This window comes from Typopeltis vanoorti, chromosome 6 (genome assembly GCF_054136105.1).
Source record: "Typopeltis vanoorti isolate ZY-2024b chromosome 6, IOZ_Tvanoo_1.0, whole genome shotgun sequence".
NCBI lineage: Eukaryota > Metazoa > Arthropoda > Arachnida > Uropygi > Thelyphonidae > Typopeltis > Typopeltis vanoorti.
In genome coordinates, this window is record NC_143554.1 from 157,619,031 (window position 1) to 157,637,809 (window position 18,779).

The 18,779-nt window shown below is 37.3% G+C and overlaps 1 protein-coding gene across 1 annotated transcript in view; it reads left to right on the forward strand.

Annotated features, from left to right (window-relative positions):
• Positions 1-18,779, forward strand: part of ric8a (ric8 guanine nucleotide exchange factor A) — a 340,114-nt gene that overhangs the window by 149,977 nt on the left and 171,358 nt on the right. The window contains exon 8 of the mRNA XM_090393889.1: positions 7,501-7,595. Within this exon, the coding sequence (XP_090250015.1) occupies positions 7,501-7,595 (95 nt within the window). The remainder of the gene's footprint in view (positions 1-7,500; positions 7,596-18,779) is intronic.

Sequence of the window (18,779 nt, forward strand, 5' to 3'; positions counted from 1 at the left end):
CTTCACTGTTTACCAGAAACCGACACATATTGGCCAATATATACACATAAATTCCTACCACCACCCAACACAAAAACTAGGTGTCATCAATACCCTAAAAAACAGGGCTCTGAAGATCTACTCCAATGAACAGGCACTGAAAAACGAATTTAAAGTGATCAGCAATACTTTTCAAAAAAAATGGATACAGCCAAAACACTATTAACAAAATTCTCTACAAGACCTCAATAAAAAACAAAGACAAATCAGAACTACAGTAAAACTATAACCGTTCCCTACATTAAAGGGACATCAGACAAAATAAACAGAGTACTACAAAAATACAACCTCAAAGCCATCTTTAAACCTCCTGCAAAATTAAAAAGCTTACTCAACTCATCCAAAGACCCACTCCCTCCGCTGGCCCACCCTGGAGTATACCGTATTTACTGCACCTGCAACATACCATACATAGGAGAAACAGGAAGCACAATTCCGATCAGACAAAAAGAACATAAACGACACATCAAATATAATAATTATGGTGAAGCTGGCCTTTCTGATCATGCCCTGAACACCTTACATAGAATTGACTGGAAAAGCACTAGTTGTCTACATTACACCAAAACATGGTATGAAAGCAAATTTAAGGAAGCTTATGAGATCGTTATCAACCACTCCAATCTGAACAATAATGATGGTCTAAAAATCCCATACATATGGAAGGCATATATTCATCCTACAAATCCTTCCTCTCTAAGAACAACTATAAACAGGACTGTAGAAAATCCAGGATCCTAAATCTAAAATAACTTTAATAATAAAAAAATAGGACATCACTGTTAAAGAAAAAAATCTATAAGAAAGAATGTTTATTCATTGTAATTTATAAATAATTTTTATTTTATTTTATTTATTTATTTTTTTAAAATCAAAAATAACAATTGTAATAATAGAAATAGGACATCACTGTTACTGGAAGGAAAACCATCTGTAAGCAAGAATGTTTATTCATGTAATCATAAATTAAATCTAGCTGGATGTAATTTTTTTTTTTTTTTTTTTTTTTTTTTTTTTTTTTTTTTTTTTGTTTCACTAGAGGTCATGCCAGTGAGTAGCATGTGATCAAATCTTTGTTTCTCTAGCTTATGGTTTGAAATGTAACACAGCTTGTCTTGTATATTTATGTATGCCCCAGATAATGATTTTGATATGAAGATCGAAACATTGGGATAATAAAAAGAATTATTTTGACACGGTTGTAGAATCCATAATTTCAAAAATGAATGCTGATCACCGTGTAACACTAAAAGAAAGGTTCTGTGTAGAAATTGGCTAGAGGAGGAGGAGACCATTGCTGTTCCATCTAGTTGTTTTTATATCTTCCCTTTCCATACAAAAAAACTGCATGTACTTCTATTTAAATAACCTCCATTTCCGGAATCAGCAGCAGTTTTAAAACATAATCCAAACCTCAATAAGTACAGCTGTATCACTTTACCAAAAACTTGGGAGGGAGTCGTTTTAAGATCTAATTAATATTTGTTATTTCCTCTCTTCATCCAACACATAGATGGTGCCAATTAGGAGATTTTAGTCCCTTGTGTTGACCATTAGAATTTTTTTAAACTAGTCCCACAGTTATGCCAAATTGTTTTTGTGTGTGTGTACTGTGACAAACTGCTCTTGTCCTCTGAAAATGCTGAATATAATACTAGCAAAATATCAGCTGATAAGGCAATAAATATTTATTTTCTTATCATTCTGTGTTGTGAATCAGTACTGTTAAATAAACTAGCCAAGTGATATCAACAATAAGATTAACAACCAGCTTATTTTCTAGGAATATACCATATCCATGTTTTCTGATATTTAAAATTTTTTTTTTTTTTAAACATAAGTTGCATATTCTGATATTGTTTATGTTCGGATATTGTGTTTTGTTTCCAAATGGCATTTAAGTTTTGATTAAACCATTGCTATTAGATAAAAACAAGAGATGAACATCTTTTATGCATGGATCCAAATGCCATGTAGGGAGGATTGTATTACCATTTCTTTCTTTTCATTTCCTGAGATGGTGTGATATTAACACACATTTTAAGAATATAAACTTTAATGTTTTAATCAATCTTACTTGGTATCTGTTCCTCTGCATTTCAGCTGCAATAATCATTTGTTGTTGGTGTATCCTCTTGAACAGTGTCATTGTTTCAGTAACTTCTCACATCTCCCCAGCCCTATCCCCACGGTTTTTCCAGTTTGCATTCACCTCATTCACTGAAGGTGCTTTTTGGTAACTTCATCTAATTCAAGCTATAAATGTCTATACTTTGGGAAACTCCTCGAAGTTTTTGTTGAATTCTAGGGTTCCATGAAATGAAGTTTACAAAACATTAGTATAGGACAGTGGTGTTCAACCTTTTTTACTATGTGAGCTACTTTTCTATAAAAAGTTATTCGGTGATCTACTCTCTTATATATAAATTATTCGGTGATCTACTCTCTTATAAGTTATTCGGCGATCTACTCTCTCATATAGATCCCATTCCCCCAACCTGATATCTGATTATGCACAAATACACAACTAAAAACTTAAATTGTGTATTTAAAAATTTATTTATCACTTTTAATTATTTTAGTACAACAAATATTTTAATACAACAAAAAAACCCAAATATATTGGAATAAAATATTTATTTCTCTATTTTGGAAAACCAAAGTTAGAAAAAAAAAAAAAAAACCCAGATTGATTGCAAACTCACACAAGTTAGAGCCTGTGTAGCTCAGTAGAAGTGGCGTTTGCACTCTACAGCGCTTGACCGCAAGACGAAAGGCGTTCGAATCTAGTTGCCGACTAGAGGAACTTTTTCTAAGCCTTTTCTCAACTGGTTCCAGAGTTAGTCGTTCTCTGGCACGGTCTAGCAGTTTTTTCCTCCCAGAAACTCGGGTTTTTCGTCCTGTAAACTCAAGAAAATCGACTGTCGAACCCACACTATTTTCAGACATTAAAAATATTGTGTTAGGGTTAGGGAGCACCAGATGGCAGCACTTACTAGCTACCTTCTTCACTGCATGCCAATTAATTAGTGATAGCCTTGGGCCAGCTATCTCTGACTGGCTACCAGTGGAGATCGAACTGCCCACTCAGTCTTCAAAAGTTAGATAGAGTTAAAAAAACGACCTCACCCTATGGGAACAAAAAGGCGTTAGCTGATTTTTTTTTTTTTTTTTTTTTAAAGTTATAGGAAATGCTGGTTTTGATTAAAAAAAAAAGTTAATGTGAAATTCGGCATTGTTTGGACTTCGCAATATTTTGATAATCAAGTTGATATGAAGAAGTAGCCGATCGCAGACAATTATCCAAATGATCATTTGTAATTTGGTTTCTTAATTGATTTTTTATGTTGGTCATATTTGAAAAAGCGGATTCTGACAAGTATGTCGATCCGAAACATGACAGAATTTTTGCGCAATATCAGTTAATATTGGGAATTTTTCATGTGCATACTTCCAAATGACTTCATTGTTTATTGATTTTAAATGTAAACTATTCTGATTGTTTATTATCTCAAGTTCTACTTCAGCTTGGTTTATATCAAACAGCCCACTAATTTTATTTGAAATTTCTGTGATCAAGTTTTCTTGGAATGGATTATTGATAAAAGATACAATCATTTCAGTTTTATTAAAATCTTTAAATCTTGAATTTATTTCTTCCTCAACTAATTCTATTTCACGAATAAATTATTTTAAATCATAGCGAAGCATTTCTTGATTTTGTTCAAAAAATTTTAATAAATATGGGAGATGTATAAATTTGCAGTAATTTATATTTTTCTTTAATAAAATTAAGCATTGTTGGAAAGTTTTTATTGAACTTAACATGTCAATTAAATTTTTATCTCTACCTTGTAACTCTAAATTTAAATTGCTTAATTTCGTACAGAAATCTAAAAATGATAAGTGTAACAACCATTTTTTATCACTCAATTTTGGATAAATATCTCCTTTTTCATCAAGAAAAATTTTTATATCGTTAATTAATACAAGAAATCTTTCTAAAAATTAACTTCTGCTGAGCCAGCGAACATTATTGTGCAACAGAAATTCCCTTTCATCATCTGCCTGTAATAATTTAAATAACTGCCATTGCAGAGCTTTTCCTCGAACAGAATCTTAAATGTAATATCCAAAACATCTTTGTGTTTAATCTTTTACTACACAGTTGGTGAACAATACAGTGGTACATTAAAAAATCTGGATATTTGTCATCGTTTTTACATAATGAAATGAAGCCTGATTTATATACCTATCATTGCAGGAGCACCATCAGCAGTAATAGACACAAGTGTAAAAAGTGGAAGTTTGTGTTGTTTCACAAATTCATCAAATGCCAAAAAAATGTCTTCTCCCCTAGTCCTTCCCAATAATGGTATAATTTTCAAAAGTTCTTTACTTGAATAATCTTGAAATACCATACGAACAAATATCATTAACTGAGCAATATCAGTGAAGTCATTTGATTCATCAAATTATAATGAAAACACAACACACTGGTGAATGTCTGACATTAATCTGGCCTGGAAACTTTTCTCCGGCAATTTGAAACCTTGTCTGTGGCCTAGAAGTAGTCTCTCTAGCGATGTTTCAAACCAAGAAGCTCCTTTATGGAAGCGGGAAACTCCTCTCTCAAGCAACATGGATCCGGGCAGTCTCTCTGATGGTGACTCTGGACTGGGCGGCCTCCTCTCTGACAGCAATTCTGGAACTGGGACACCTTCTGCTTGCTTCATTCCCTTTTTATTAGGCCTCCTCTGAGACCTCACATGAAGTTTGGCAACCCCCAAAGAATCGGTGTGAGTCTTTCATCTTAAGTTTCAAGTTCAGCACACCTTTTGTTCTCCTCTGCTTTCTTTTGATTTCAAGTTGCTGGCCATCGGAAAGTTGTTTGAACACTCTTTCTGACTGACTTTGGAGATGTTTACACTTAGAGCCTGCAATACAAATTTCAATAACAATCTTTCTAATGCAACCATGTATGTACAGCTTCAGCGACAAAAACATTGCCTTTGTTTTTAACACTCTAACATATTCTTATTAAAGCAATATATACAGTTAGCTTCAAAAGAGTTATTTACAAAAGCATCTAATACAAACTATACCGAGACAAACAAAGCTTATTTTCTTACAGTATTCACATGGGACTTAGCCTAAGTAAAAAATCGATGTAATGTGCTTTGGAATATTTAATATTTAAGCTACAATCGAGTTTTTACACTTTGCTTATAATCATATTCACTCGGCTCGCTGTTTGACTTCCACTGATCCAAATTAATTAATTTACCTGGACTTATAAGAAAATTACTGATTTGACAATTTTAACGAAAAATAAATAAACAATAGCAATACGCTTAAAGTGAATTAAAAGTAATACAAAATAATGATAAATAAAATATTATGTTTTCAGTTTTAATTAAATTTGTAAGTAAGGAGGAATACACAAGAGAGCGACCAAAATTCGCTCCCCGGTCGATTGTAATTGATGGGTTGAACACCCCTGGTATAGGAGATGCAAAATTCATGAAAGAGATTTTTGTGTTGTGTGTGTATCCTACTCATGAAAGGTTGCAAATCTTTTGTGCATCAGTACTATGGAAGAGGATAAGGGTTATATAATCTGATAGCCTGTTATGAAGACCAAACGGGAACTTTTTGAAGCTGTTTTTGTTGCACTAAGAAATTTAGCTGCTACCTAAAGTCATTAACAAGCATCCATACCTGCAACAGGATTCCATGGACTGTTGATTGCATAACAGAAATACTCTCCAGTCCATTAATTAGAATGGTGTGCATCATATAAGAAGATAGTATTTTTCCATGTGCAAGGATAATTGAGAGTGAAGTCTCATGCTCAGATATGTCCAAAAAGTTCTCACTATTACAGAATACAGTTGCATGTTATTAATAATACCTCTGCACTAATTCTCAATAACTGGATGAAATTGCAAACTAACTGCAAACAGTCATAGTTCTGAGTTTGAAATCATGAACAACAGATGTTTACTTCCACAAAAATTTATATAAGGTAGGTTTTCAAATGAACTTAGAGAGGCCTGTAGGCCAAACTTACCTTTCGGTTTTGATTACTTAAATTTGCATTTTGAACTAATATTATGAAGAAGATATTAGCTTATTAAGGTGTTAATGTGGTTTTACCACTATAAGACAGAGTAAATGAGTGTTTTGAAGTGGAAACACATGGCATCTCTATTCAAGAAAAAAGGAAAAAAATTCTCTGATTCCCCCCCCCCCCCCCTTTAGATTACAACCTTCATAGGAAAAAGTGGTGCACACATTGGGATTTACAAAGACCAATCCATGAACATTTTCAGGAAATGGATATGTTGGTGACCATTGTACTTTAGATTATAATGTTGCATGATAAGTTGAAATCAGCAATTCAGTGTAAACAAAGACATCACAAAGAAACAATGTCAAAGACTCTAAGGTCTTTCCAATTGCTTGGAAAGACCCGAGCTCGAATCTCTATGCATGCTTCAACCGACTACGAGTTAGTATTAAACTGCAAAACAAGCAAATTGGCCAGAAGAAAACACATTTTACAAATATTACACCCAAGCCTCATTACCTTTTGTTGCTTCAGCTTTAAATTCTAAACAGCTGTAGCAGCACTGCAATGCCAGACCAAATTTATTTAAAATAGCAGTGATATGCTGAGAAATGAAATAAAGTTGTACATTCAGTATTTTATTATTTTTTTTGAAAGTTTATTTTTCACTTGGTTAGACTATAATAAATTTAGTTTAATCCTTTATCAAGTGAGTGTGAGCAAACAAAGCTTGCGCCTGAAAATATCTTCAGGACTGGGGTAAGGTAGTACAACACCAGGCAACTCATAGCAAAGGTGGAGCAAGAAACTCTCACTCCTATCTCAGTATCTCCCATATCTTCAGGACTGGGGTAAAGTACAACACCAGGCAACTCGTAGCAAAGGTGGAGCAAGCTACTAGCATTCCTATCTCATTATCTCCCATAATACAAAACACATCTCCTTGCAGATATGTATAATGTTATGCATTAAGGGAAGGGCCACTACCCAGACCAGTTTCTACGTTTATTGAGGTCTCTTCACTGGGAGCCAGGCCCAGAGGTGGAGATACCAAGCAGAAGCAATAGCAAGGTCATCTTTACCTATAGGAGTTGCCAAATGGTATGCCACCTTTTTATTAAATTACTCTGGATTTAGAGAAAGATGTTGAAAGTTTATTTTTCACTTGGTTAGACTATAATAAATTTAGTTTAATCCTTTATCCAAGTGTGAGCAAACAAAGTTTGCACCTGAAAATATCTTCAGGACTGGGGTAGTTGTACAGTTGCCTGGTGTTGTACTACCTTACCCCAGTATTTCAGTATTATTATTATGCTAGTTTCATAAATCCACTCTAGGTACTTGTTCATGTATACTTAAACACAATTTTCTATTTCTACCCCTTACAGGAAGAAGAAGCTCATTTCATGAGACTTGTAAGTATACTTCATGATATTTTACTGTGTGATACTAAGTCAAAGGAAAAGAAAGAAGAACTGCAAAGGTTAGTTAAGAGAGATATATCTTATTTAGTTCTTTTAACTCCATTTTATTTATTTCTGGAATAGATGGAAGTTGTGGCCCTTAGAGAAAGATTGAAAGATATGAAAGAGTTGTTAGAAAAAGAAAAAAATGAAGATTAAGAAAATAAAGATTGTGAGTCTGTTGTATCAGTATTTTAGGGCAGAATTCAAAAGAAGGGCCATGATTGCCAATGAATCAGTGAGAAGATTGTGCAGTAGGATGTACAGTTTATAGATGTGTGGAGTGATGATGAACATAAAGAGCTATACATTTCTGATGAACTACACCTAAATTGTTTTGGTATTAATGCTTGGAGAAAGTATTGTTCAGTGAGAGTTTGAGTGCAAAACCAGGGAAAATAGATATATTAGGGAGGAAGCAATTATGTGTGTCTGGCCACCCCTGAGGCAAATGAGTGTAAGTACAGGAATGACTGTGTGGAAATAACCACCCCTTGGGATAGATAAGTGTAAGTGCAGGAATGATTGTGAAGAGCTGGGTGAAGTTTCCCAGGTTTCAAATCTGAACAGGTAGGTAACAACATTATATAAGGATAACTGCGAGTCCAAGGGGATATTCAAATGCATGTACACAAATGCCTAAAGTATCAGAAATAGAGGAGAAGAGTTTTTAGTGTCAGTCAGATCAACTTGGCCAAAAATTATTGGCATCAGTGAAACCTGGTTGCCAGAGAATGAAATAGTTACAGGGATAGAATGTAATGGATATTGTATTTTCAGAGATGATCAAAGAAATAGAACAGGAGGAGGGGTATTATTAATGATAGCTGAAGAACTTCAACCAACAAAAATAGAGTTCAGGAAGATTGTAGATCTGATGGAAATGTTATTTTAGGCTATCTGGTGTGAGATAGAGGACAGAATATATTGATGGTTGCTGCTATAGACCTGGGAGTCCAGAAGATGTCGGTGACATGCATCCTCAGATTAGCACGAGTGCAGGCTGAACAAGTATTATGGGAGACTTCAACTATGGTGATATGGAAAAATGGAAATAGAATTTATACAGTTACCTTAAACAGTGCACGATGGATGAGGGTTTGAGATTGGATCTAGTAATAGCATCAGAAGATCTATCTATAACTGCAGTAGCAACTGTAACTCTGATTGAGGAACGTGACCATGCAGGCTTGTTTCCAAATGTTGAGTAGCCTGGAAGGCTACTCAACATGTGGAAATTTCAGTCAAGAAAGGATTTATGCAGAACTGCAAAGCTGGTGATTATGACAAACTTAGGAGGCAACTTGGAGCAGTGCCATAGCATAAAAAACCACATGGAATGGCACATGTGAATGAGAAGTGGTCAAGGATTACTTGAGTGAGACAGTATCAGAGTGCATACCCAGGGTCAGGAGGATAAACTGAGTGGTAATTAAGTGGATAACTAACATATAAAGCAGGAGCTGCAAAAATAACAAAGAATTGTGGAAGGCATATAAACAAGGTGATCAGCATGCCTATGAGAAGTATAAAGCACAAGCAAGAAGTGTAACTAGAATGTTAAGGAAGGCTAAATCAGATTTCGATAGAAAATTAGCTAAGCAGCCCAAAGTAAATCCAAAAAGAGTTTTTTTGCTATGTAGCAAGAGAAAAAGAATGATTATGGAAAGATAATTTTACTCAGTGCTGATGACAGGAAAGTGACAGAAGCAGAAGAGATAGTTTAGTTACTAAGTGGTCACCTTGCGAGGGTATACCCTTGCAAGGTGACCATTCAGGTGGTGACTTGGCATTTATTGAGGTGACAGACTGATGTGAGCATTGAGGTAGATTAACAGGAGGTGCTCAGTAGATTGAAAAATATGAATGTGAATACAACAGCAGACCTACACCTAAAATTCAGGAATTTTACTTTTAAATAATTTATTTTTAAAAATTCAGGAATGTCTCATCTCTGGCAAGGTTCCAAGCGAATGGAAAGAGGGTAAGATAGTCTATTACGTAAATTTGGCTCCAAGACAGAAGTGTTAAAAAATTACAGACCTTTTAGTATCTCTGGAGTGATTGTTAAAGTACTGGAAAGATTGGTTAAAAGTAAAATTCAAGAATAGGTGGATAGGAATATTATACTCTCTAGGGGGGGTGGCATGATTTTATGAAAGGTAAGTCTTGCCTCAGTAATTTATTCATATTTTATAATAAAGTGACAGGAGAATTGGATGTAGGAAATGTTTGCAAAGGCATTGGAATAAGTTGGTGCAACAAATGGATGTGAGGCTGGTGGATGGAGGTTGCTGATAGACATCAGAGGATGGTGTATAGTGGAGTGGAATCAAGGCAATTAAAAGTGACTAGTGAAGTGCTCAGGGCTCTGTACTAGGACGAGTACTCTTGAGTTTGGATATTAATGATATAGCAAAAAATTTGAAGGGGGGGGATATTTAGTTGTTTGCTGATGGGAATATTCAGCTGTTTGCTATGTAGCAAGAGAAAAAGAATGATTATGGAAACATAACTTTACTTAATCATTCTTTTTCTCTTGCTACATAGCAAAAAAACTTTTTTTTTTGCTATGTGCAAACAACTAAATATTCCCATCAAGACCATAGAGGACAATAGTTGATAAAGGTGATGTAGATATCTTACAGGATGATTTAAATAAATTGGCAGTGTGGACAAAGGACAATGGTTATCAGCTCAGTGTTGTAAAATGTAACGCAGTGTACTTCGGGATGAAAAGGTTACACACTCCATATCATATTGAATATACTGGTTCTACAGGAAATTGATGAGACCAGGGATCTGGGGGTGATGGCAGATAGAGATTTGCAATCTCTATCCACCATCAAGAATTGGCAAAATAGCTTAGAAGATTAATTAGATGCTGAAGAACACATTGACAAGTAAAGATATGGAGGTTATTATCCCTCTTTATAAGGCTATGATTCTGCTACATGTTGACTACTGTTCAGAGATTTGGTCACCTGCGTTTCTTGGGGATTGGGAAGTGGTGGAGAGGATTCAGAGAAGAGTGACCAAGCTGGTGACAGGTCTGCAGAATATTCCCTATGAGGACAGTGTTGCAGAGGTTAGCTGACGGGCAGAGGAAAGGTATATGATAGACACTTGTTAGTTACTAAAGGGATTCTATAAGATTGACACAGAAGAAATTTTCCAATACATGGGAGAGTAAGGGGAATCCATTTGGTTACACTTATACATTTTCTACGAGTGTGGTCAGTAAGGATGTGTGGACTGGGTTCTTTACTTGGAGAATGGTGAATCAGTGGAATGGATTTGCCAGAGGTAGTTGTGAGTGCCCCAACAGTAAATAGTTTAAGGAGATGTATTATAAGTATTGTGTGAATAGATAGTGGGTCTGCTGTGATGAGTCTTTTGGCTCTATAGATTGCCCATATATTAATAATTCTGTAAGTTTGAAGCTGAACTTCTTATGGATGTTGACAGACTCATTCCATGCATTTTCTGCAAGAAAATAGTTGGAATGAGTCTGTGAGAGAGTAATTTTTGTTAATTACACTAAGAATTATTTGTGCAGTGCCTCTCATATCTTTCACACATTTCCTGTTAATCACTTTCCTGTTCTAGCAACTTTTATGTTGACTCAACACATGAAAGGCCAATTCAGAGCAGCAATGTCCATGAAAGTATATATATATATATATATATATATATATATATATATATATATATATATATATATATATAAAACAGGGACAGCACTGAAACATAACACCTATGATACGGTAACTAAAGTAAAGGGAGTCTGTGAGGGAAGGGTTGTCTATTAAGTGCATTACCTTCTGAATATAATCAAGAAATCTTAGAGAGGTCTTGGATGCTCCAACCCAAATGTGGAAATAGTACTCCAAAGTTGGGCAGATCTGAAACTTATAAAGTGTCAGGAGTTGAGAGGAAGAGAAATAATACTTAGAACAGAAAAGAACACCATGCTTTTTAGAGGCTGAGGAGATTATATAAGTAATATGGTTGTGTCAGGATATACTGGATGTGACAGTCAACCCAAGAAGAGAAAGTTGATCTTGAAAGGAAACTGGAACATTATTAAAAATGAGAAGGGATGAGGTATGATTTTTCTTGTGGGTAATAAGGCAGGCTTGAGTTTTTTAGCATTGAAATTTACTAAGTTGTCTTCATCCCATTTCAGGATGTTGAGGAGATCAGTGTTCAAGTCACTGGTTATGGATGATCTTGAGGCATTTAACTTTAGGGTACTGCAGGGTTTATCGAATAAGGAAAAGGAAGGAAGAGTAGTGTCATCAGCAAGAAATGTAAATAGGATTTGAAGTCAGAGAAAGGAGGTCACTGATGTAAAGGAGGAAGAGTGTGGGTGAGAGCACACAACTTTGAGGCAGCCATCCACCATGGCAGCTGGCAATCCAATCACAGAGTGTAGATGGGAGGTCATGAAATGGCATCTTGTTCAGGAAGCCTTGGTGCCAGACACGATCAAATGCCTTTGAAATATCGAGAGCAATAACATGAGTTTCTTAAAAATTTTTCCATGGCCTGAGTCCAAAGGTTGGGTAGATTAGCTAGGAGGTCAGCTGTAGAATGAGAATAGCAGAATCCATATTGGTGATCACTAATTAGCTGATGAGTCTCTAGATAATGAAGAAGCTAGTTGTTGATAACCTTCTCCATCAATTTTGAAAGTATTGAGGTGAGAGCTGTAAGCTGATAGATGGCTTACTTTGTCTTCCTTTTTGGGTTACCTGCTGGTTGTGAGCTTGCTTCCATGCTGTTGGGTAGATTCCAGTAGAATATGAAAGTTTATATAGATGATGCAGAATGGGTTCAGTTTTGGAACACCCATCTTGAGCACAACCGGTGGATTATCATCTGGACCAGGAGCCTTGTTAGTATCAAGAGTGAGTTTTTTTATGTCCTTTTGGTGAAAATTCAGAGGAAGCATGTAGCAGGCAGTTTGTGAAAGTATGGAAGGTAATTTGCCTTGGTTGTCCAGGCAAGAGTTGGAGACAAAAACTGATGCCAAGAAGTCCTTTTCCTTGGGTGATGTTACCATGGCTTCAAGACAAGTGGGAACAGGGAAGTGCAGAAGTTACACCGAACAGCTTAGCAAGGGACCAGAAGGCTTGACTGCCAGTTGAGCAGGAGGATAGTTTATTTGAGGAGGCAAGCAAGTTGAGCATGAAGTAACATTATTGCATTTCATTCTTATGTAGTCTGCTTTGAAATTGTTGATAATTTTTTTAGGCACTTGTTTTGAGCTGTTGTGTAAGCTGAATTAGAAGTTGGAGTTTTTAATTTAAGCCATTGAACATAAACTGCATTTTTATCATGGACAGCAGAGGCATATATTTTTGAGAACCAGGGCTGGGATATAGGTCGGGGTTTGCAGCGGAGTGGGGAATGAAGGCTCTCATTCCAGTGAGGATTATTTTGGTTACTAGTTCAGTGCAGGTGTTTGGATCATAAGAGCAAAAGTAGTAATCTGACCATGGAAAAGCAGCATAAAATTCTGCAGGTCATCCCAGTTGGCACAATTATAGTGACATAGGGTACGAGGCTGAGATGAGGATGAACTGTAGAGAAGGAGACTTGAATAAGATTCTGGTCAGAGTTACCAAAGGGAGATCAGATATCCACAGCATATTTGGAGGGAGAGTTGGTTAAGAAAAGGTCAAGAACATTGGTAGAATGATGAGGATTGTCTGGTATTCTGGTTGTGACTGACTATTTGTATTAAGTTATGACTGATGGAAAATGATTCGGCTTCCCTATCTACTTGATCTGTGAAGTTAGAGTAGGAGAGCCAGTTTGTGTTATGGACACTAAAGTATTAATGTCCTCAAAGAGGATAATCTCACCTAACAGTTTGGGTAATTAGTTTGTAAGAAATTTTTTGGTAAAATGTAGTCAAAAAGGGCAGCAGTATTATCAGAGTTAGAAGATATAAATGAATATTGTAAAGTGAGGTAAGGAAATCTTGAGCTGATGCATTGTGTAGTTGGGATAGTTGAGATGTACTTTGGTCGTGGAGGATGCCAACTGGGGTTCCGTTAGGAAAAATAGATCAGGTTTTGATATCTGTAAATGGAGATGTGTGTCACTAATGTTTGTATTAATGTCTCAAATGTTAGTGAAATGAATATGGAAGTGTTTTTTATTGGAAAACATTGTGATATTATTTTGGGAAGTTGGGGTATATTTTTATTATTTGTTCCAATTTTTTTTTTATCATATTTTTAGATTTTTTTTTTGTATCTGCAGTTAAAACTCTAGTAGTTTTATATTGACTTCCATGTGTAGGGTTGATTCTAGTAGTAAGACTTATACGTTGGTCAGACATAACTGGTAATTAATTTACGGAATTCACAACGCATATGAAGTATATTAATTAAAGATACTTTAATGAATCACTTCTATATTTCGGCAATGTCACATTGCCATCTTCGGGAACATAAAGATATGGTATGTGCACTAAGGAACTAACAAAGCAAATGAGGAAGAAAGTAATAAACTAATTCTGTTCCTAAAGTCCTAATGGTGCCCTCTTGCGGGCTAATTTGGTAGTCTTGGCCGTTGGGCTGAAGTTCTCATAATGAAAGTCTCCCAAATTTGGGGCAGTTTCATGCACCCAAATTTGTTGAGGTTAGGAACGTTTTTTAGAGCTGCTGAAGATTCTTTGAACAATCTTTCGTATTTAAACTTGCTGCGATGGATTATTTTTGTTTTCTTCCAACGAATTTTATGGTGGGTATCTAAGGCATGGTCTGCCAACCCAGAGCGGCTGTACTGGTGAAACCGGATGTAGTCTTGGTGTTCTGAAATCCTGATATTTGTTGTTCTGCCTGTTTGGCCAAAGTAGGACAATTTGCAGCTGCAAGGGACCTGGTATACACCAGGTAGGTCTAGGGGAAGTGGTTGGTCTTTGGTAGAGCGGATAAGGGATGCCAACTTTTTATATGGTCTGTAACAGGAAGTAAGGTCATATTTTTTGAGGATATTAGTTATTTTTTCAGAGGTGCCCTGGATGTAGGGGATAGTGATAGACTTGGTGTAGTCTTTATTGTGGAGGGGGGTTGTGGTTATTAGGTTTTAGTATTTTTTGGATTTTCTTGGGGTTATAGCCATTGGCTAAGAAAGTGTTGAGGATGTGGTTTAGTTCAATAGTCAGGGCCTTGTCATCTGAGCAGATTAATTTTGCCCTGTTATATAGTGTTTTTATCACCCCATATTGTTGTGAGGGGGGGGGGGGGATTGCTGGTGAATGTATCTGCCAGTGTGGGTGGGTTTTCTGTAAACAGAGAAAACCAAAGATCCATCAAGCTGGCGGGTGATTGAAGTGTCTAGGAAGGGGAGGGTGTTGTTTTCCTCTTTTTCTAAGGTGAACTGGATTCTGGGATGTTGGTTGTTTAAGTGTGTTAGGAAGGAGTGGAGTGTGTCTGAGCCATGTGGCCAAATAGCAAACACATCATCCACATAACGAAGCCAAATAGTGGGTTTTTGTGGGGCGGAGTTTAAGGCTTTCTCTTCAAATGTCTCCATAAAGAAATTGGCCAAGGGTGGGGAAAGTGGTGAACCCATGGCTGTCCCCTCTATCTGTTTGTAGAATTTTCCTTGCCAAACGAAATAGCCTGAGTTCATTGTGAACTGAAATAGGGCTGAGATATCGGGAGGAAACTTGGCTTGGATGAGCTCAAGGGTTTCTTTGAGTGGGACATTAGTGAATAGGGAGGAGTCGTCAAAACTGACCATTATGTCAGTGTGTTGGAGTGTGAGGTTTTCTATACTGGCTTTAAAGTGGGCTGAGTTTTTTATGTGTGGTGGTGTGTTGCCAGTGTAGTGTGTGAGCGTTTTGGCTAAATGTTTGGCTAATTTATATGTGGGGGAATCAATGCCATCCACTATGGGACGCAATGGCACATTTTGTTTATGTATTTTTGGGAGTCCATATAATCGGGGGGGGTCTAGAGTTATAAGGTTTAAGTTTGTTGGTGACTTCCACAGGCCAAGAAGTGACCTTCTTAAGGAGTCTGTGGATAGTTCTAATCTGAGAGTTGGTCGGATTATATTCAATGGGGAGGTAAGTAGTACGGTCTGTATTAAAGAATTTAGCTTACCTTTGTAGTCTTTTTGATTGAGTACCACAGTGGCGCTTCCCTTATCAACTTTGGTGATTACTATTTTTTTGTTGTTTTTTAATTCTTGTAGGGCTGTATATTCGTTTTTGGATAAGTTGGATTTTGGAGGTTTGGCTTTAGTGAGAACACCGACTACATCCAGTCTCACGTTGTTGGCGATATGGTTAGGCAGGTTGCGGATTCCACACTCTATTTGGATCATGATTTCTTCAGCAGGTATCCTTTTTGGAGCTAGGGCGAAATTGTGACCACGTGAAAGTGCGGTGAGTGCTTCAGGCTTTAAAACTGCCGACGAGAGGTTGACTACTGTGTTAAGTGGTGGCTTGGGTACAGAAGTAGAAGTCTTTGTCAGGTTTTCGTATTTCTTCACGTGCCGATTACGAACTTTTTCGAATTCCTTTCTTGCCGATGTGCATGAGATGTCATGAAGAATAGACCATAGATCAAGGCCGAGTGTGTTAGAAAGCTCTTCCTCTAATGCCCGTAAGGTTTTGTTTTCATCGGCAAGGAGAACGCGCGTCGCGGTAATTTGTTCTCTTAACAGGGCGAAGCTAGTGCGGTTATAAATGCGTAGAGCTTTCTCGGAAGTGAAACGGTGCTTCAATTTCACACATTCGAAAAAGTTCGTAATCGGCACGTGAAGAAATACGAAAACCTGACAAAGACTTCTACTTCTGTACCCAAGCCACCACTTAACACAGTAGTCAACCTCTCGTCGGCAGTTTTAAAGCCTGAAGCACTCACTGCACTTTCACGTGGTCACAATTTCGCCCTAGCTCCAAAAAGGATACCTGCTGAAGAAATCATGATCCAAATAGAGCGTGGAATCCGCAACCTGCCTAACCATATCGCCAACAACGTGAGACTGGATGTAGTCGGTGTTCTCACTAAAGCCAAACCTCCAAAATCCAACTTATCCAAAAACGAATATACAGCCCTACAACAATTAAAAAACAACAAAAAAATAGTAATCACCAAAGCTGATAAGGGAAGCGCCACTGTGGTACTCAATCAAAAAGACTACAAAGGTAAGCTAAATTCTTTAATACGAGACCGTACTACTTACCTCCCCATTGAATATAATCCGACCAACTCTCAGATTAGAACTATCCACAGACTCCTTAAGAAGGTCACTTCTTGGCCTGTGGAAGTCACCAACAAACTTAAACCTTATAACCCTAGACCCCCCCCCCCCCCCCCGATTATATGGACTCCCAAAAATACATAAACAAAATGTGCCATTGCGTCCCATAGTGGATGGCATTGATTCCCCCACATATAAATTAGCCAAAACGCTCACACACTACACTGGCAACACACCATCACACATAAAAAACTCAGCCCACTTTAAAGCCAGTATAGAAAACCTCACACTCCAACACACTGACATAATGGTCAGTTTTGACGTCTCCTCCCTATTCACTAATGTCCCACTCAAAGAAACCCTTGAGCTCATCCAAGCCAAGTTTCCTCCCGATATCTCAGCCCTATTTCAGTTCACAATGAACTCAGGCTATTTCGTTTGGCAAGGAAAATTCTACAAACAGATAGAGGGGACAGCCATGGGTTCACCACTTTCCCCACCCTTGGCCAATTTCTTTATGGAGACATTTGAAGAGAAAGCCTTAAACTCCGCCCCACAAAAACCCACTATTTGGCTTCGTTATGTGGATGATGTGTTTGCTATTTGGCCACATGGCTCAGACACACTCCACTCCTTCCTAACACACTTAAACAACCAACATCCCAGAATCCAGTTCACCTTAGAAAAAGAGGAAAACAACACCCTCCCCTTCCTAGACACTTCAATCACCCGCCAGCTTGATGGATCTTTGGTTTTCTCTGTTTACAGAAAACCCACCCACACTGGCAGATACATTCACCAGCAATCCCCCCCCCCCCTCACAACAATATGGGGTGATAAAAACACTATATAACAGGGCAAAATTAATCTGCTCAGATGACAAGGCCCTGACTATTGAACTAAACCACATCCTCAACACTTTCTTAGCCAATGGCTATAACCCCAAGAAAATCCAAAAAATACTAAAACCTAATAACCACAACCCCCCTCCACAATAAAGACTACACCAAGTCTATCACTATCCCCTACATCCAGGGCACCTCTGAAAAAATAACTAATATCCTCAAAAAATATGACCTTACTTCCTGTTACAGACCATATAAAAAGTTGGCATCCCTTATCCCCTCTACCAAAGACCAACCACTTCCCCTAGACCTACCTGGTGTATACCAGGTCCCTTGCAGCTGCAAATTGTCCTACTTTGGCCAAACAGGCAGAACAACAAATATCAGGATTTCAGAACACCAAGACTACATCCGGTTTCACCAGTACAGCCGCTCTGGGTTGGCAGACCATGCCTTAGATACCCACCATAAAATTCGTTGGAAGAAAACAAAAATAATCCATCGCAGCAAGTTTAAATACGAAAGATTGTTCAAAGAATCTTCAGCAGCTCTAAAAAACGTTCCTAACCTCAACAAATTTGGGTGCATGAAACTGCCCCAAATTTGGGAGACTTTCATTATGAGAACTTCAGCCCAACGGCCAAGACTACCAAATTAGCCCACAAGAGGGCACCATTAGGACTTTAGGAACAGAATTAGTTTATTACTTTCTTCCTCATTTGCTTTGTTAGTTCCTTAGTGCACATACCATATCTTTATGTTCCCGAAGATGGCAATGTGACATTGCCGAAATATAGAAGTGATTCATTAAAGTATCTTTAATTAATATACTTCATATGCATTGTGAATTCCGTAAATTAATTACCAGTTATGTGTAGGGTTGGTTGATTCAGAAAACAAAGAGAATGGACATGCAGCTGGGATAAGGGACTTGTGTACATAACTTGCACATAGGGAGTGCCCAGACTCCATTCCAATTGTGGCCTCAGAAAGTGCTCCCGGCAAACCATTGATCCAGGCATAGCTTGACAGGGTAAGCAACAGCAGGATTATTCACCATTGGGAAACCTTCAACAGATACGTTACCATCGGGTTCGGTCTCATGCACTGGCAGCAGCCTGTGGA